The 17,800-nt window shown below is 38.6% G+C and overlaps 4 protein-coding genes across 10 annotated transcripts; 3 read left to right on the top strand and 1 right to left on the bottom strand.

Annotated features, from left to right (window-relative positions):
• Positions 1–867: 867 nt before the first annotated feature.
• Positions 868–1,935, top strand: LOC6580476. Its single transcript, XM_032730181.2, has 2 exons — positions 868–1,765; positions 1,832–1,935. The coding sequence occupies exons 1-2, from the start codon at positions 1,231–1,233 to the stop codon at positions 1,933–1,935; spliced, it is 639 nt and encodes a 212-aa protein (XP_032586072.1). The 5' UTR covers positions 868–1,230.
• A 1,187-nt stretch (positions 1,936–3,122) lies between these two features.
• On the bottom strand, positions 3,123–8,890 carry LOC6580475 (pre-mRNA-splicing regulator female-lethal(2)D). 2 transcript variants are annotated; one of them, XM_002006277.4, is made up of 4 exons: positions 7,945–8,890; positions 4,878–5,002; positions 4,472–4,805; positions 3,123–4,408 (listed from the first exon to the last, which is right to left on the bottom strand). In XM_002006277.4, the coding sequence occupies exons 1-4, from the start codon at positions 8,444–8,446 to the stop codon at positions 3,564–3,566; spliced, it is 1,806 nt and encodes a 601-aa protein (XP_002006313.1). In that variant the 5' UTR covers positions 8,447–8,890; the 3' UTR covers positions 3,123–3,563. The 2 variants fall into 2 exon arrangements, with proteins under 2 accessions (XP_002006313.1, XP_015019704.1); XM_015164218.3 differs by lacking the exon at positions 7,945–8,890 and adding an exon at positions 5,383–5,619.
• Positions 8,891–9,013: 123 nt separating this feature from the next.
• Positions 9,014–9,907, top strand: LOC6580474 (NADH-quinone oxidoreductase subunit B 2). Its single transcript, XM_002006276.4, has 2 exons — positions 9,014–9,420; positions 9,474–9,907. Exons 1-2 carry the CDS (start codon positions 9,092–9,094, stop codon positions 9,814–9,816), a joined length of 672 nt encoding a protein of 223 aa, XP_002006312.1. The 5' UTR covers positions 9,014–9,091; the 3' UTR covers positions 9,817–9,907.
• A 138-nt stretch (positions 9,908–10,045) lies between these two features.
• LOC6580472 lies at positions 10,046–16,355 on the top strand. Of its 6 annotated transcripts, none has more exons than XM_015164217.3 (4): positions 10,887–11,022; positions 15,060–15,262; positions 15,527–15,694; positions 15,810–16,355. In XM_015164217.3, exons 2-4 carry the CDS (start codon positions 15,205–15,207, stop codon positions 16,046–16,048), a joined length of 465 nt encoding a protein of 154 aa, XP_015019703.1. In that variant the 5' UTR covers positions 10,887–11,022; positions 15,060–15,204; the 3' UTR covers positions 16,049–16,355. The 6 variants fall into 6 exon arrangements, 5 of the variants coding, with proteins under 5 accessions (XP_032586035.1, XP_015019703.1, XP_015019702.1 ...); XM_015164216.3 differs by lacking the exon at positions 10,887–11,022 and adding an exon at positions 11,405–11,495; XM_002006274.4 differs by lacking the exon at positions 10,887–11,022 and adding an exon at positions 11,533–11,554.
• The last annotated feature ends 1,445 nt before the right edge of the window (positions 16,356–17,800 follow it).

Here is a 17,800-nt window from a genome sequence, read left to right as displayed (position 1 = left end):
CGTATATCTGTATGCCTGTATAACTGTCCCTCAGTCTCCCTCTCTGTCTGCCTGCCTATCAAAAGCAAGGGGAGAAGAAATACAGAAGATCATTTAAGTTCTTTATATGTATGCAGCAGTAGAGAGAGCAGAGAGTGCTCCCATTGGTCACTTAAGCTCGACTGCAACGAGCTCTACCTGTCGTCGGGCTCAACATTTGAGAGCGACTTCGGCTTTGAGTGAAAGTGGCCCTATATAAAGGGCAACAGCTGCAGCATTTGATCAGTCGTCCAGGCTCGGTGGGGGTCAATCGTACAGTGAAGTGAAGTGTGGGAATCGTTCAGCTAAGCATTAAAGACTTGGAAGAAAGACTTTCAGGAAATTCTTGCAGCAAAAACTCCAAAGGACTAAAAACAAATACTTTGAAGAATTACACGAAAAAATTACTGAGAGGCAATACTTAAGGGAAATGCCTAGAAACAATGCCTAGGAGTAACACTTCGAAGAGAAAATACTTAGATGAAATAGACAGACGAACAGTGCTAAATTGACTCAGCTCGTCGCCCTGATTAAGATAATACTTTAAGCGGTAACAGAACCATTACACCCTTATATCCCATTTTCAATAGGTTTAAGCTTCTGAATAGTTTTATTTCCTTTATTTTTCTTTTTAACAATAAACTAATCCATATTTTGCTTCATTTATCAATTTTAAATGAAATTTATATCTTGATAATATTTCCATTACAAATTCTAGGCGTTCTTGTATCCTCCACGATTATTGAGGAACTAGGTGAAGGCAACTGCAATTGGCACACAACAAGCTGGTGCAACAATTTGAGGTAAGAAACAAAACAATTTGAAGAACATGAATATAGAAAAGATTAGTAGAATATATTAGAATTTATTGATAGCTTCAGTAGTCGATTTTTGAAATCTATTTCCATAAGTCAGAGTAGGGCTACGATTAGCAATATGAAGGTTTATAGAAATTCGTATTCATATAAAATACAATAAAAAAGAAAAAAAAAAACATGGAGACATGCAACAGCCTGAACAGCCTATCGGAGGCTGCTTCAACATCATCGCCAACTACTTGCCGAGATCTATGGGCTGGCCAAGCAGTATCTGAGGTCCAATGAGATTTGCCGTGCTATTGACATTTGTCCGGGTACTGCACCTGAACCGGAGCCAGCGCTATCGAGCGCAGTCTGGAGCGAGCTGACTGAGCGCACAAAGTGCAAGGAAGTGATGCAACATGTGCGCGCTTCTATACTGAAAGGCTCAACAGAGGCTCAGTTCAGGGAGAAACTAAATGGCCTATGCATTGGATGGCACGTCGAGCAGGCTGAGTGCAAGCTGCTCGTTGACGAGTACTCTCACACTCTCTATAGTTTATTGAATAGTTCAATGAATGACGAAAGCATATGTCGAATGGTGGGATTGTGCAGCAAGAACAAACAGTTGACACCAGTTAAACTGGAAATTAAACTCTTAGATGACAATCACGGCGAGGAACTGCAGTCAGGTGCTGCCCAGTCTGTCGACTGTGAACTCTGTGAAATAGTGATCCTGAAGATGCGTGAACTTATGAAACACCATAGTGATATCAAAATCGCATTGGGTCATGTCTGTTATCTGCTAGAGACGAACAACCTGGGAAACCAATGTAGAAAGATGTTGAGGCAGCACTCCGATTCGATTAAGAAACTAGTTTTGTCGAATGAGGCGAATCATCAGATTTGCAGAGAACTAAACATGTGCCTATTGTACGAGGCTCAGGATGGTAAGTACCTTAACTACATCTGCACTCATTATCCTTTATCAACGACAAACTTTATATATTTCTCAGCTGTGAATGTTGATGAGACTCTTCACTCGCTGCCCGAGCAGCGTATAAAATATATAATGCTAATATATTACCTAATATTTACCGCTCATTCGCAGTCGATGTAGCTGAGCTGCAGACTGATCAGACGTCGGGCGGTTGCATGCTTTGCAAGCTGCTCCTAATAGAAATGAAGACGTTCATCAATACTAAAGTGAAACGGGATCATTTCATTTACAATATCAGACATATGTGCCACTACTTTGTGTCCCCCCAACTCCGTAATATCTGTAGGACGGTGCTCAATAGATATGGTATATTAGCTATGGATTTGATAGTAAGAGCTTCGCCAAGGAGAATTTGTCAACTGGTACAACTTTGCACCCCTAAGGAGGAATATATTGATTCCCTCGATAGCTTGCAAATGCAATTGAAATCGGAGCTCGAAAAGTTTGAGGCATTAATGTTGGCTGTACCCGAGGATGGCTCTATACGCAAAATGTACGAATTTGTACTATCGCAAATTGAGGGCTTCGTGAATACCAAAGAAAAGCGACAAATCATATTACACACCATGCGATTCACCTGTGATCTTCTACCGGACGTAATTCGTAATCCTTGTTACTTTTTCGTAAACACCTTTGGCCCCGTTTTCCTGAGTCTAATGAGCAACATTCAGCCCGACGCAGACTGTCGCTTCATTCCGATTTACCCGGGAGAAATGGGCTCAGAGACCTATGAAAATATTAGACAGTAATCTGGCTAAAATGTGTATAACAACATGGGATTTAAATTACATATATAGGAAGTCATATTTAGACACTAATACCTAATCCATATTTTGAATTATATTCTATTTTTAACGTTATTCTATTATATTTAAAGTCTCAACTAAGAAAATTAAAATTAGCTACGCAATAACAAAATGTTTCCAATTTTATTCTATATAAAATATTTCCTATTCTATGCAAGATACGGTATATCGAAGTTTTAATGCTTTGAGCATTCTCATCCGGGATCATAAGATATTCCACACAAAAACTCGCTAATGGTAAATGTTTAAATGTTTTGCTTAGACTATTTTAATAACAAAACTCAGTCAATTAAATTTTTCTTTACGCTTAACAATTTATTTTAACATAGGTTATATTATTTTATACAATTTTTTCGTATTACAAAAAATGACTTAATTTATTAATTAAACACTAATTTAGCTAGGCGATGATTTAAAGTTCGAACTTTTTAGATTTTCAACTGCCATTTTAAAATATATATATATAAATTCTATTATATAATTGGATGAAATTGTGTTTCGTACGCTGACAAATTGTATTTTCAATTGTATTTCTTAAAATCTTATACATGTATGTATAATCTGTATGTATATGTCTACATATGCATGTATGTATTTATGTATATCAGTGACTTCTACTAAGGATAATTAGGTAGTGTATAATCATAATGTTGCGTGCACGGATAGGAAACCGAACAACAAACGTATTTTACAAAACAAATGTATCGAATGAAAAAAAAAATAATAATAATAGTGATAGATATATATATATATAATCATGTTGATAAGCCGCAAGTCTCTATTGAATCTCAATTCACAAAATAAACGTTAAAATTTTAACGATTAGTATTAGGCATAAGCAGACATATGACAAAAATCATATTCAATTGAATCATCTGATATCAGAATGCAATATTAGCACGCTCTTTTTAAAAGTCCGTTGCCGCTGCTCCCACTGCTGCTTCAGTACTCAACGGCACTGCCACCGTTTTGTTGCATGCGCACCGACCGGCGTCGCGTCAGGATGCGTGCTGGTGCCGCTTCATTGGCGCCCTCCGCATTGAGCGGTACTGCGGATTCTGAGACATTGGCTGCCGTCGTTGATGCTGCGGACTCTTCGCTGGCCATGCCAGCTACTGCATTGTCCAGCACTACGGACGTCGACGTCGGCGTCGGCGTCATCATGCCCAGACTTTGCTCCTCATCCAGCTGTGAGCTCCGTCGCGTGGCTATGCCACGCAGTTTTGACTTCTTCGGTGGCAGCGTGCGTGGTGCACTAACCTCACGCATCGATGGAACCAACGGGCTGCTCTCCTGTATGCATGGCAATGTGGCGCTCTCCTCTTCATAGTTACGTTTGCGCGCCAATCGCGGCGCAGCTGCACTTTTGCTGCCATTGCTATTGGAGCCGTCGTCGGGGGGCATGATTAGCTCTGAGGCCGCAGTCTGTTGTTCGTTGTTGCCATTATAATAATCAGCAGTATGTGTCGTCGTTGTTGTTGGATTTGTGTCCAGGCAGGCATTCTCCTCAATGGTTTCCAATTTGCTGCCGTTGCCACTGCCGCTGCCGGTGGATTGTTGGAACTGGCTGCTGCTATTGCTGCTTTGGCCATTTGTCGCGGTGGCCGACGCATTGTCAATAACTTCCTTTGGACAGTTGCCGCCGCTCATTTGTCGAAGTTGCGCATTTTCCTTTTCCAGCGTCTGTATGCGATCGCGCGTTGTCTTTAATTCCTGTTGCAAAAATAATATTGTGCTCTGCATGCCCTCCACATCCTCGTCGAGTTCTTGTAGAAAATCGTCCAGCTCTATGCAGAAAACAGGAAAATTTATTATATAATAATAATATTTTTATGCGCTGCAGATCCTACCTGACTGCGATTTCTTGACCTCCTCGCTGAAGTTCTTTTGCATAGCCAACTCTGTCTCTAGCTTCGCCAGCCGCCCGTTGGATGTCATCTTGCCGAGCTCTTCGTTTTCCTGATACAACAATCGACACTTGGCCATGAGGCGTTTTCCGGTATTCGAGTCTGGCGTAAATTTCCACGCGGAAAGCTCATTCTGTGTCTCCTCAAGCTTGGCCTTGGTGGCCTTCAGCTCCTTCTTGAGACGCTCAAACAACAAATTTACAGCCGGATCAAGCAGAGCTGTGCGCAAAGCCAAAGCCGTAGGCGCCTGCTGTGCCTTGTATTCCGCAATTTGGCTCTATTATAGCGAAAATATTTACGTTAATACGCATAGTTCTCGATCTCAAGCTCTTATTGTGTATAAAATTACCACATAATCCTGAAACTCTTGCTCCTTGTTAGCCAGACGCCGCATGAGGATCTTTTCGCGTCGCTGTGCGTCGGCATATTGCAGTCCCATACGAGCCTGCTCCAGCTTGAGGGTCTCGATTTCATCTGTGGGTAGATCCGTAGATTGGGGGTGAGACAAAACAAAGACAGTATTAATAAACGCTGCAGCTAACTGCAGACGGTTCTATGGGCAACAAGAGATCGGAATAAAGTAAAAAGCAGCAAACAGCAAACGCAATGGTCAGCGGACGACAGTGTAGACAGCAGCGAGTGCTTCTCCACTGAGTCCTAATCTATAATAATATACATGTTCTTTAAGGGCAATATAAATATATATAGAGTTATTGCACAACTTTGATGACATATTGTGGATATTGGCTATAGTTGTTCATTGTAGGAGAATACATTGATTTTTTTGTTTTTTACAGAATTTACATAATTTGATATTTGTTTTTGTTGTAATTGAACTTAATACGAAATCATACCAATGCGTTGCAATCATTCGTGTAAGTTCGTGACATTGTTGTAGTTGTTACGCTCTCGTTGTTGCTGTTGTTGTTGTCGTGGTTGCTGCTGCTACTGCTACTGGTACCGCTGTTGTCGGATTTGGTTGATTTCGTTGATGCCACGAACGTTGCACTCGCCCACGTGTTATTTCTTGCACTCATTTTCGCTTCTTGAAATTGGCCTCAATATATATATGAACACACTGGCTTGCACTTTTATATTGCTTGCTTAATTTTATATCTTCGCATTTGCGTTTGCATTTGACTTTGCTTATGCATTTGCATTTGCATTTGCTTTTGCTTTTGCTTTTTTCTTGCTTTATAGAGTAGGAACACTGTGGAAACAACAAACGATTTGAAATTTGAAATTTGAAATTTCGTTGCAAAACTGTAAAATATTTAGAAAAACACTTGCAAAAAACTCGACGACGCGCGCACTTTGATTTTCAGAAAGCTCATACAAACATCAATATCAACATGATTTTCTGGTATTTTCGAACACTCTTTTTTCTCTTGTAAGCTCCAAAAAGCTTTCATAAACAAAGTTCAATGACTTTTATTTCATTAATTTACATTTTTCTTTTCTTTTTCGTGCAAACACATCAATAATCATTTATATATGCATTTTTATTTTTTTATTTCATACTAAATATATTTATTTATAGGGCAATCATTTTTGCTTTCTTTATATTTACTTCTCCAATCGAGCGCCGTTTTAACTCGCGTGTGCGTGCGTTTATTTGTGCGTTGCTTTTGTTTTTCTGTTAATTGACAAACACAAACAACAAGACTGTGGCCTATATCCTAATCAGGGCTGAAGGCTCATTTAAATGAATGTTATGTAACTTTTAACCACAATTGCAAATAACATAAGCACATATGTACATATTTTACAACTCGACAAGAAAAATATACTAGATGACCTCTAACAGTCATTGTACAATTCGTTACTTGAATTATCTAATCTTGTTTTTACTATCAATTATTTGCAAATTATTCCAAATGATTATCCAGCCCTGGTATATAGCAATTAAATTGAAATTGAGCAATCAATTAGACAGACGTAGGCGGCCGTCTGCGCCAATGATTTTTAATGCTTTCTTTGCACTGTAATAAATTCTACATGGCCACCATTTCAAATAATATAAATAAGTGTATATTTGTATTATCTTATCTTGTTGCTAAACAACAAATCAACACACAGACACTTGACACACACATGCGATTATTTTGCGCGCGTTTTGTTAAAATATTTGTATTTATTTACTATTTTTGTATTATGTATATGCATTTGTAAAGTTTATTTTGTGCCATGATTGGCATTCTATACTCAGCACTGGCAAAGTTTTTGGTTTAATAACACAAAAGAATTATAATTTAATATTTGAATAAACCAATATATATTGCATATATGCCGTATTTATTGCACTCTTTTTCATTTTATATTATTTATTTCTTGTATTTAAATACTTTATGGCTTTTGTTGCGTGGCGCTTGTGTAAACAGTGTTGGGGAGCGTAACAAAAGAGAATGCGTGGGGGATAGACAAACTAAGGCCAGAGAGAGGCAAATAGAGAGTGAGAAAGACAATTGGAGGTAGAAAGGAGCGGAGATAGTGTAAGACAAGAAGGGAGCGCGCGCGCAGGGGCAAGACGTTGACGAAAAAACGGCAACGTGAGCAGCGTTGGCAACGCAATTGGCCAAAAAACGAAAAACTGTACGTAAAACACGACGAAAACGAAGGCGAAGACGATGGCGATGGCGAAGACGCAGATGTAGATGAAGTATAGAAATTTGATCAACTTTTGGCATTTGTTTGCACTTGTTACACACATTTCGCATAAATAATGTTTATTTGCTTATACATGCCATTTAGCATATGCATGTATGTATATTTGACTAGCAGAATTAACTGTTCTTTGCACACACAACACTTTCCAGCACTTTATTTCATTGATTGCTTTGCTGCTTTATTTTTGAATATTATTTAGTTCGTTTTGCACACACTGGAGTTAAGCACTTGCTATTGATTTTTGTTTATAGTTATAAGAAAAAAATTACTTATTTACTAATATTAAGAACGCTGAATGTCTCTAAAGAGTGTTCGCTTCAATTATCAAGTTCGATTTTGTATAAACCAAAAAACAAGGCACACGACGTGGAGTTCTTTCTTTTCATTTCGATTCGGTTTTTTGTTTTTCTGTTTTTGTAGTGTTTTTCATCATATTTTAAACAAATTTTTGCACAAAATGTCAAATGCTTTACAATAATGCTTGCAATGGCAAAGGTGCGCGAAATAATTAAGTATTTTTATTAGCAAATATTTCAATTATTAAACGCACCTCGTACAGAATTTGAGTTTAAGGAAAAAAAAAAGATAAACTAAACAAATTATACAAGTTACACAAATGTACACTGTTTGTTGTTGTTTGTTTGTTTTTCTTGTTGTTTACATACGAAATATATATAAATATATATTATATGGCATATATATGTTTACAATTTGCTTTGCATAGCTATGCATAAATAATAATTTAATACCTTCGAGCAAACGTCGCTGTTCGGCTGCGGCGGCAGCTTCGGCAACAGCGGCATCATGTTGTTGTTGCTGCTGTTGCTGTTGTTGTTGCTGTTGTTCTTGTTGTTGGTGATGGTGGTGTCGATGCTGTTGTTGCTGCTCCGCTGTTTGTTGCGCTTGCGTTGATGTCGAATGATGATGATGATGATGGTGATGATGATGATGCGACTGCGACTGCTGCTGCGACTGCGACTGTGGCTGCTCTTCAAAGCCAGACGGCGTTGGCGAAGCCGGGCCAGATGGGCCACTACTGATAACAGCGCCAATAGCAGCGCCACCCCCACCCCCACCAACACCACCACCACCAGCGGCCCCGCTGCCGGCGCCGCTGTTGCTATTGCCGCTAATGCTGCTGCTGCTGCTGTTGTTGATCATGTGCAAATTTTGATCATATTTTGTAGACATTTTATCGTAACTGTTCATCAAAGGTCTCTGATCGTCCATAGTCATTGCAGCGACACTCATAACTCAATACAACGCTCTAGTTGGTCCTTTGCTTACGTCGATATTCATATGGCATGTACACACTGGAACAAACACACAAAACTCGCTCGCTGCTCACCGCTCACTGCCAGCGGAGCACCTATTTCGCTCTCACACACGCACACGTTCTATTCGTGTGTGTGCCTACTCACTAATACCAATGCTTAACTATGCTGTGGACGACGCGAGGCAAGCGAAAATTTTTTTGTAATTTTCGTTGCTACTTTTCAATTGAAATTTTTTCGTACTTTAGGCGTATATTCAACGTTGAATTATTATTTAATCGCTATATTGTTCATTTATATACACTTTAATTATATTTTTATATGGATTTAAACACTTTAATTACGTTTAATTAATAATTTTTCTGAGAGCCGTCGGTATCGGGTAGTTAGCTAAAAACGTATGGTAAGCGTTGCCATATGGTGGGCCAGCCAAATTCAATATGGTGGACAGGCGTACGCGATATAATACAAATATGACGTATGGTCACCCCAATCCAAGACTGTCTTTCGATTACCACCTATCGTAGTGCATATTGTTTACGTTTCTCCAAGAAGAAGAGTGTTTTTGTGTCAGCCCTGGTTTATTTTGCAAATTACATAAAAGTCAGCTACCAACGACAAAATGTTGCGACAAATTGCTGGACCGACGTTTGCTAAGTTGCTGCGCGCAACAAGCAGCCCCGCGAATGCATCAACCGTAAATGCCGCATTCGGCGGCTCATTTGGCACCGTCTTGGCACGCCAACAGCAGACCATGCCCGTTGTCGAGTCCGGCACTACTCTACCTAAGAAAGGCTACTCGCCTTTTGGAACCAAGCAGTCTAGCATGGCGGAATGGTCGTTGGCGCGTCTAGATGATCTACTCAATTGGGGACGCAAGGGCTCCATCTGGCCGCTCACCTTCGGCCTGGCCTGCTGCGCCGTGGAAATGATGCACATTGCAGCTCCACGGTATGAAAAGAGTCCATTGAATTCACAAATACAGCTAACAAAAACCATTACAGATATGACATGGATCGATACGGTGTTGTGTTCCGTGCATCCCCACGTCAAGCTGACGTTATCATCGTAGCTGGCACGTTGACAAACAAAATGGCACCAGCTCTGCGCAAGGTCTACGACCAAATGCCCGAGCCTCGATGGGTCATCTCAATGGGCAGCTGTGCCAACGGCGGTGGCTACTACCACTACTCGTACTCAGTTGTGCGAGGCTGCGATCGCATCATACCTGTTGATATCTATGTGCCTGGCTGCCCACCCACTGCGGAGGCGCTCATGTACGGTGTCCTCCAGCTGCAGAAGAAGGTGAAGCGCATGAAGACGCTGCAGATGTGGTACAGAAAGTAGAGAGATAGTCCACGATTAAATAAGCGAAAAGTGTTAAATGAATATTGTATGCAAATATAGTCAATAGCAACAACGATGGTATATCGATAAATGTTTAGTTTAATTCTGATTTGAAAATCAGGTCGGGTCTCATTTAAGAAAAGGGATTGATTAGAATGAATCGAATTTGTGACGTCAGAGAGTACGGATGCTACCTGTACAAGAAGTATGTAAAAAATACTGCCTATCTAGGGCTGCCAGATCGATTTATACCCAAATAAATAAATACAGCTGTGCGATGGCCGATCTGCCCGAAAATCTACAAGTTATTAAACTAGAGCCTCCTGGCACACCTGAAAAGGCCAATATTAAGGAGCGCTTGAATTTGCACGTCAAACGGCGCCTGCAGCAGGATCTACCCGTTTCCAGTCCAGAAACTCCACCTGGGGACACAGCCGCAGCTACGAGCAGCAAACGCAACAAGACAACTTCAGGACAGTCGAAAGAAGCGCAAAAACAACGCAAACCCTATCAAAAGCGAGTTGATAAGGTCAAATCCGATTCCAGTAAATGCAAAAAAGGTGAGTTAAGCACTAAATTATTTGCCCCTATGCTATAAACAGTAATTGCAGCACAAACGGCAAGCCCGGCAGCTGATTTGGAGGCATACGACGAGCACGGCGATCACGAAGCATCGCCAGAAAGATCAGACACCAAAAATATAAGCCGCGAGCGCTATAAAAATGCTGATATACTCAGCCTGGTTTTAAGTACAAAGAAGCGAGCGTTAATGCAAAATCCAGAAGTACAAACGTTTTGGTCCAATATTATGTCAGCCCTGAAAAACTGAACTACACGGATCTGGCAGCACTAAATACATTTGTGGCGCGCATTTCCAGCAAATTTAAATATTCAGAATAGTAATCGCTGTCAGGCTCTAGTCTAGCAGTACTCTATTGTAAGTTTTAAATATATACAATTAGTTAGTCATATTTGTGTAATTAACACAAGTGTATTACTGACTGCGCATGCTCTCTCACGACTTACCGGTCGCTGCTGCCGCCGACGGTTGACAGCTGCAAAATTTTGCAGAGCCGCTCAGAAGGAAATTTGTCGTTTTTGGGGTTGCAACGTTTTGCGTCGCGTAATCGCAGTGATTTAGCGTCTCTGAATCGCAAAGAAATACAACAATTTGATTACCAATTCCAAGTGTTACACCAAGCAAAGGTAGTTCAATTGTGACAGTAAAACCAATGTATACTGCGTGTCATATTAAAAATTCGCATGGCACTTCAAGAGGAAATGCAATTGGACCGTATTAGATAATCCGGAATGAGTTTCTGTGTGGCGCGTTTGCTATCGATTTAACTAGTTTTTTTTTTTCTTTGCTTTGCTTCACCCGTGTCCTTTTAGGGCGCGCAATCTCTCGCTCACACCGTCTGCCGCTTTGATTTTTTTTTTTTTTTTTTTTGCTTTGCTTTTTTGCCACCCTTACCCGATTCTCTGGCTCTCTCACTCTCTTGCCTTACGTTTTGACTTTGTGCTTCGTCCTTGCCTTGCCCACAAATTTGCGCTCAAAGCGAGCACCCAACCACCCAATCCATCCCTCCCACTGAGTCCACTGAGCCCTTTTCGGCTGCTTTTCGCTTTCGTTCGCTTTCATTTCCATTTGGCAGCAGCTTCAGTAGTCATTACCCGAGGTACGCTCGCCCATTCAACGGTTCCACAAGAAATTTGCAACGGCGCCAACTTGGCAATAGTAATCAAATAAATTTTCCAATGTGCTCTCGCTTCTTACGTAAATAAACCAAGCACAATTTCTACACAAAAGAAATCCATTCAGTTGATATAAAGCCCGAGAGAACTTGCGTTTAAATGGAATAGAACTTGCATTATATAAGTTTTGTGTCCTGTGAGAGTAAAAGTGTTGCGAAAACAAAAGTGCAAAAAGTGATTATAAAACAGTTTGCAAAATTTTCCAACCTCAAGATGAAATGTTTTTAAATCAATAAATTATAAAGAAATATGCTAAATAATCATATAATAAAATGGAAAACAATGAATTAAATAAAAAAAAACTATAATAATTTTCATTTAAAATAAAATATATATAAACTATTCTTATTTGTTTAATAATTGTATTTAATTATTTAAAAAGAATTTCCTAGTTTCCAGGAATTTCATTACTTTTATGATTTCGTAAAACTTTTTTGCATTATACAACAATCCAGCTTAACTGGACACTAGCTACCGCCCCCTCTACAACAACAACAACAACAAGTACACGAACAAGAACAACTATTGTGACTATTATCTGCCCCCTCCCACTGTTTGCATGGCTTTGGCCATGCGCCTTTTTTTATAATGGTTTAATCAATATTCAAAGAGCAAAAGAAGAAGAAGAAAATAGTAAGGTAAACTAGCACTGAAACGTTTCGCTTGTGCCCTTTTCTATTTTTTGCTTTTGCTAATTGTATGGGTAATGGTATTACATAAGCCAAGGCATAGGATGAAAAGCAGCCGAAAAGCCATTAGCTCGCCCGGAATCGACACAAGAGTCTGAGATCTGAAAGAACAGGGAGACACATGGCAGGCCAGAAGATAGGATGACTACCGAGCTGAACTAGGTCAGTTATTGAATTTTCCCAGGCGCCGCCCACCGCCCACGCACAGTGTTGCATGCAGCTGACAGACAGCTATGTGCAACGCTCCACAAATGCGCAACGTAACATAAATATATATATATATATACATATATAAAAATATATATATGTATATATGTATTTGTTCTTATGGTAAATAATCAGTGGCTGACAACGGAACATGTCAATTTCGTCTATTCTGATTGACGCGTGTCGCTGGGCCATAAAGGCGATTGAAACTGAAACAGCAACAGAAACAGCAAGTCAAACAGAAGGCAGGAAGGAATGCGGCAGTTGGCTGCTTGGGGCATGACAACGGTCCCTTTGCTTACCTTATTGATTGCCAACACCCTACAGTTGGCGAATTCGCCTCCTTCTGCTGAGCCTTCTGTGCCAGAGACCCAAATTTTAAGTGAGCCGCGCATGAGGCGTATGCGTAATATATGCCTTTTGTCATGCTCCGATGATATCTGCCTGCTAAGTGTCTCTCTTAATGTATGTGTGTGTGTGTGGCAAGTAAGTGCAGGCTGTGCACCTCCTATGGCTTCCTTTAGTGCATTGCACTTTCTTGATTACGTATACGAACCATGGTCGGGTAGGTTACATGCTGGCCCAGTCAAAGACTCTCATCTGGGGTCTGGCTGCCGCAGCTGGAAGCCACACACTTCAAGCTGTGTTGCAATCATTCTGTGGGCAATTATGTGATTACATCCGAGTCCTTTTGACATTTATTAGCCAAGCAGACTGAACCACTTTTATGAAATGGCTTAAATTCCCTTCAACTACACAATGAAATGTTGTATAATAAAGGCAGTCTTTACTGAAAACTAGTTTAGCCATTCATCTACAGCTCTATTGGCTATTAAATTTGATTAACACTTGGCTTAACTGCATAACAGTTAGCTAAACTGTCCTTTATTATACGATGTAATAAAAACCCTATCGCATGGCATTATCATAATCCACAACAAGTCATTTGGCTAACCTGAGAGACCCATCAAACTGCAAACTACGATTACCGCCCTCTGCCCGTCCGGCCCATTTGGCCCCTGCCTCACCTGGCCTAGTTGAGGGCACGTTACCTAGCTACCCTAGCTACACTGGCAACTGGCAACAGCCAGCCCATGCCGCATAGCTGTATACCCCAAAGGCCTGTTATATATATGTACATACATAGATGCGAGTGCTAGTTGGCAGCAACTGCACACGGGGAAAATCAATTTCAAGCAATTGGCTGCCTATGTTGGGTGGATGACACACAGGAAACATAAAAGCACCAACAACAGCAGAAACAACAACAACAGCAACTGCAGCAATCATTGCAATCCAATTAAATGGCCGCTTGACTGCTGTATGTCACCGACTCGAACCGAGCATTGAGTGCGAATTCTCACTCAGTTTTATGTTCCATAAACTTATATTCCAATAAGTGGATCATATGTCTTGAGCCACAGCGCGTCATCATAGCTGCAGCGTTTGGCTCTCACTCAGCTTCGTCGTGTACACGCTTGCTCTCTTTTTCCTTCCTCTCTCTCTAACACACACACACTCGCAGTACTGCACGGGATTGCGCCTCTGCGCTCAGCAATGCCCTGCAATGCAAATACTCCTGCTCCTACTCTGTCACACTCGTTTTGCCTATTTTCGAAAATAAAATGAGTGAAAAAAAACATGTGTTTCACTCTGCATTTGCTGTTTTTCTTTTCCGAAGCTCTATTTATTTTTGTCAACACAATTTTATTTGGCCGATAAGTTGGTAAACAAATTGAAGTACTACAAAAACTAAAACTTGTGAAAAATAATTATAAATAAATAAAATTAATTAACAAAACATATATATATAACTTTTTAAATAAGAAAAATAATTAATTTAATAATCTCTTTACGGGACGACACTTGCTCTAATTTAAATCAAATGAAATAAAACAAGAAAATAATCGTTGAGCTTATTTCGTCACAACTGATAACGGAACTAATTCAAATAAACCAAAATTTGTTAATCAAGTGCCCAACTACAAAAAGCAACAAGAACAGCAGCACAGCAATCATTGCAATCCAATTAAATGTTCGCCTGCTGAGCATTGAGTGCGAATTATCTGTTTTACACTCACAATTTCGTTCCACAAACTTATGTTCCACAGCGCGTCATCACAGCTGCAGCGTCTTCGCAGCTCACTTTTACTCTCCAGATGAGCAACTGCCTTGTGCGCACTCTGTCACTCTCGCTCTCTGTGCTGCGCTGCATTGCGCCGCTGCGCTCAGTATTGTCCTGCAATTCAACCTCCCCGCACCACCGCGCTCGTTATGCTATCTTAATTTTGCCTATTTTCGACAACAAAAATGCGGCCCACTTTGCGTTTGCTGTTTTTCTTTCCCTCACGCAGTTCTATTTATTTTTGTCAAACGATTTTCGTTGAGCTAAATGGTTCACAATTAAGTTCATTCGCTTTAAAGTGTTGAGCAGACTTCCAGTCTTCAATACGAATATAACAAGTAAAACAAGTGCAGAAAATGATTACAAATAAGAAATTATAATAAAACTCGCAGATTATATAAATTAACTAAATGTAAAAGTGTGAAAAAAAAAAACAACTTTACTTATTTAATCTTCTTGTATTTCAGCTAACATGATAATTTAACTCGAGTTAAATAAGAATAAAGACATTTACCGCATTTCATAGACAGCTGAATAGAAAATACAAGTTTTCTAAGCAAGTGCAAAGTACATAAAAGAACATTAACAACAAAAACAACTACAGCTGCTGAAATGTCACCATTTATGGAAAAAACGTTGCTGTTGTTAGGCGTGCTGTGCTGCATACAAGGTAAGCGCTCAGGTTTATGCAATACAAATATAATGCCAAAGTGACACCCACTCCACCCCTGAGAGCCCCATGCAGCCATATCGTTGGCTTTTCAAATGGCTCGCATTGTTAGACAACGCAGCCCTGGCATTTACGAGTGGCATTGCACACATACACACACACAGACACAGAGGCATTCACATATACATAATGCAATTTGATATGATTATGGATGGATTTGTATTAAAGTCTCTTTCTCTCTTCTTCTACACTTGCCCTTTACAGTTTCAACGGCACTTATGTGCTATGACTGCAACAGCGAGTACGATCCACGTTGCGGTGATCCCTTTCAGCCTTACTCCATCGGCGAGGTGAACTGCAGCAAACAGGAGCCTCTGGAGCACCTGAAGGACAAATACAAGCCCATACTGTGCCGCAAGACTGTTCAGAAGAGTAAGTTTGATTGCAATCGGGTGAATAATTAGAGAACTGAATTGTTGAGCAAGTATATCTGTTTGCTCTTCGAAATACTCTTATCTATTGGGCTGACATAAACTCTAATTTACAGTTTATGGCAAGACTCGCATTGTGCGCGGCTGTGGCTATATACCCGATGAGCGCACCGACAAGGAGTGCATAAGGCGTTCGGGCACCCACGATGTCTCCGCCACCTACTGCGCCTGCACCCAGGAGTTGTGCAATGGTGCCACTGCCATTGGTTCATCGCAGATGCCTTTGTTGTTCGCCCTGGCCACTGGGTTCGCGATCCTCATGACCAGTGTTAGCATAAGAGTCGAGAGATCATAAATATTCCCCGAATCTAAATTCGTCTTATTCTAGTTTGAGTTCACATGGGCATTTTTCGTTTAATAAATGGCAATCTACCTCGATGGCCAGTTAATTAAGTTGCATAGTTTAATTTAATTTAATTAATTATACATGTGTTCGTAAGCGTAAAGTGGAAAAAAACATTTACCAAAGAAAATTTAACAAACAAAAATCTCTCTGTACTTTGTTGGGCTCATTTCTAAAAACATGCATATAAAGAGTACCTCTAATGATGTAAATGTAAAATTAACACAAATAAACAAAATATGTGGGCGGTCAAAATTAATTCAATTGTTTTATTTTATAAGCTCATTTTAAATTTATGCTAATTTTTTATGAACGTATATCCAAAAAAAAAGAAATAATTAAACAAAAAACTGCCAGTAAATGTCTCCGCCTAAAAAAAAATTAAAAAAAAAAGACAAATTTCATGCCCAACTTTAAATGAAAACCGAAAAAGCTTAACTAAATAAATTGTAGTTTCTCGAGTAAATATTCAAATAATATATATATCATATATATATTACTTCAAGATTTAAAACAGTTTCGAAAATCTTCTTCAATTGTTTCTGTTCTTCAAAAATTTCAAAAGTGAATAAAAATAAAACAAAATAAAAATGAAAAGTGCAACTATAAAGACGCGATATTTACATGCAACACACAAGAGCCCTAAACGGTAAATTTTAAACCAAACCAAACTCTTCATATGATATCTAACAGAACTTAATTCAATGAGTACATTAATAGAGTATAGTATTTCAAAGTAACTAGGAATCAAGATCATCTCAAGAATAAACAAATTATGATTCATTGCAGTAAAAACAAAAGGAAACAAATAGAATAATATGAAAATTTCAACTAAAAGCAGATAATATAGCGAAAAAGAAAAACTATTTACAAAAACAAAAACAAAATATAAGAAATTATAATAAAAATCATATTTTGTCCATTTTAAGCTTCATACAAAAACAAAAGTAAATAAAAATAGACAAATAACTAAATATAAAAAATCTTCCTAAAAATACAAAATAAAAGAGCATTAACAAATTTTTTCGTGTAGTTTAATTTTTGTAAACTTATTTTTTTTTATTATTATTATTATTTATTTCCTTTATAGCCATAAAGTCTAATTATAAAATAATTTTATTTTTAATTTTTAATTTATTTATTTATTTTTTTTTAAATTGTTAGGCACAAATTTAAAAAAATATATATATTATTATTATTAAAATACTGACACGGCCAATAGGCAAAGTACAGTCAACATAAAACAGTGCAAACCCAACAAAAACAACAACAAACACTAGCCAACACACAACACAAAACCAAAATATAAATGACATTGGAAATTTTATTAAATATATTTACATACATACATTAATTTATTTCATACATAAATATACTTATATACATTAACAAATATATATATAAATCTATATATATATAGAGATATAAAATTATATTTATTAGTTAAATATTATTAAGAATTATATGAACAAAAATAACAACATTGTGAGCATATGTAGATAAACTTAACTAATTTTAATTTATGAACGAAATAATAATAAAAAAAAAAGAGTAAATGTGCATTAAATAACAGCAACAAAATTACACTAGCCGTTGTTATAAACAAATTGAAAACACACATTTTGTGCATATTTGAGAAAGCAATGAAAAAAATATTATATTTAGTTTAAAAAGAAAAACAAAACATCACATTTTAAAAATATA

The sequence above is a fragment of the Drosophila mojavensis genome, unplaced genomic scaffold (assembly GCF_018153725.1).
Source record: "Drosophila mojavensis isolate 15081-1352.22 unplaced genomic scaffold, ASM1815372v1 contig_81, whole genome shotgun sequence".
NCBI classification, from domain to species: domain Eukaryota; kingdom Metazoa; phylum Arthropoda; class Insecta; order Diptera; family Drosophilidae; genus Drosophila; species Drosophila mojavensis.
The sequence above is the reverse complement of the archived record's forward strand: the minus strand, read 5'-3'. Positions and strand labels throughout refer to the sequence as shown.

Coding starts and splice junctions, on each gene's coding strand:
- LOC6580472 (XM_015164217.3), top strand. CDS start 15,205: ATGTCACCATTTATGGAAAAAACGTTGCTGTTGTTAGGCGTGCTGTGC. Junction 15,263..15,526: donor CGTGCTGTGCTGCATACAAG/GTAAGCGCTCAG, acceptor TGCCCTTTACAG/TTTCAACGGCACTTATGTGC. Junction 15,695..15,809: donor CCGCAAGACTGTTCAGAAGA/GTAAGTTTGATT, acceptor TCTAATTTACAG/TTTATGGCAAGACTCGCATT.
- LOC6580476 (XM_032730181.2), top strand. CDS start 1,231: ATGCAACATGTGCGCGCTTCTATACTGAAAGGCTCAACAGAGGCTCAG. Junction 1,766..1,831: donor ATTGTACGAGGCTCAGGATG/GTAAGTACCTTA, acceptor TATATTTCTCAG/CTGTGAATGTTGATGAGACT.
- LOC6580475 (XM_002006277.4), bottom strand. CDS start 8,446: ATGAGTGTCGCTGCAATGACTATGGACGATCAGAGACCTTTGATGAAC. Junction 4,806..4,877: donor AAGAGTTTCAGGATTATGTG/GTAATTTTATAC, acceptor TCGCTATAATAG/AGCCAAATTGCGGAATACAA. Junction 4,409..4,471: donor GGTCAAGAAATCGCAGTCAG/GTAGGATCTGCA, acceptor TTTTCTGCATAG/AGCTGGACGATTTTCTACAA.
- LOC6580474 (XM_002006276.4), top strand. CDS start 9,092: ATGTTGCGACAAATTGCTGGACCGACGTTTGCTAAGTTGCTGCGCGCA. Junction 9,421..9,473: donor ATGCACATTGCAGCTCCACG/GTATGAAAAGAG, acceptor AAACCATTACAG/ATATGACATGGATCGATACG.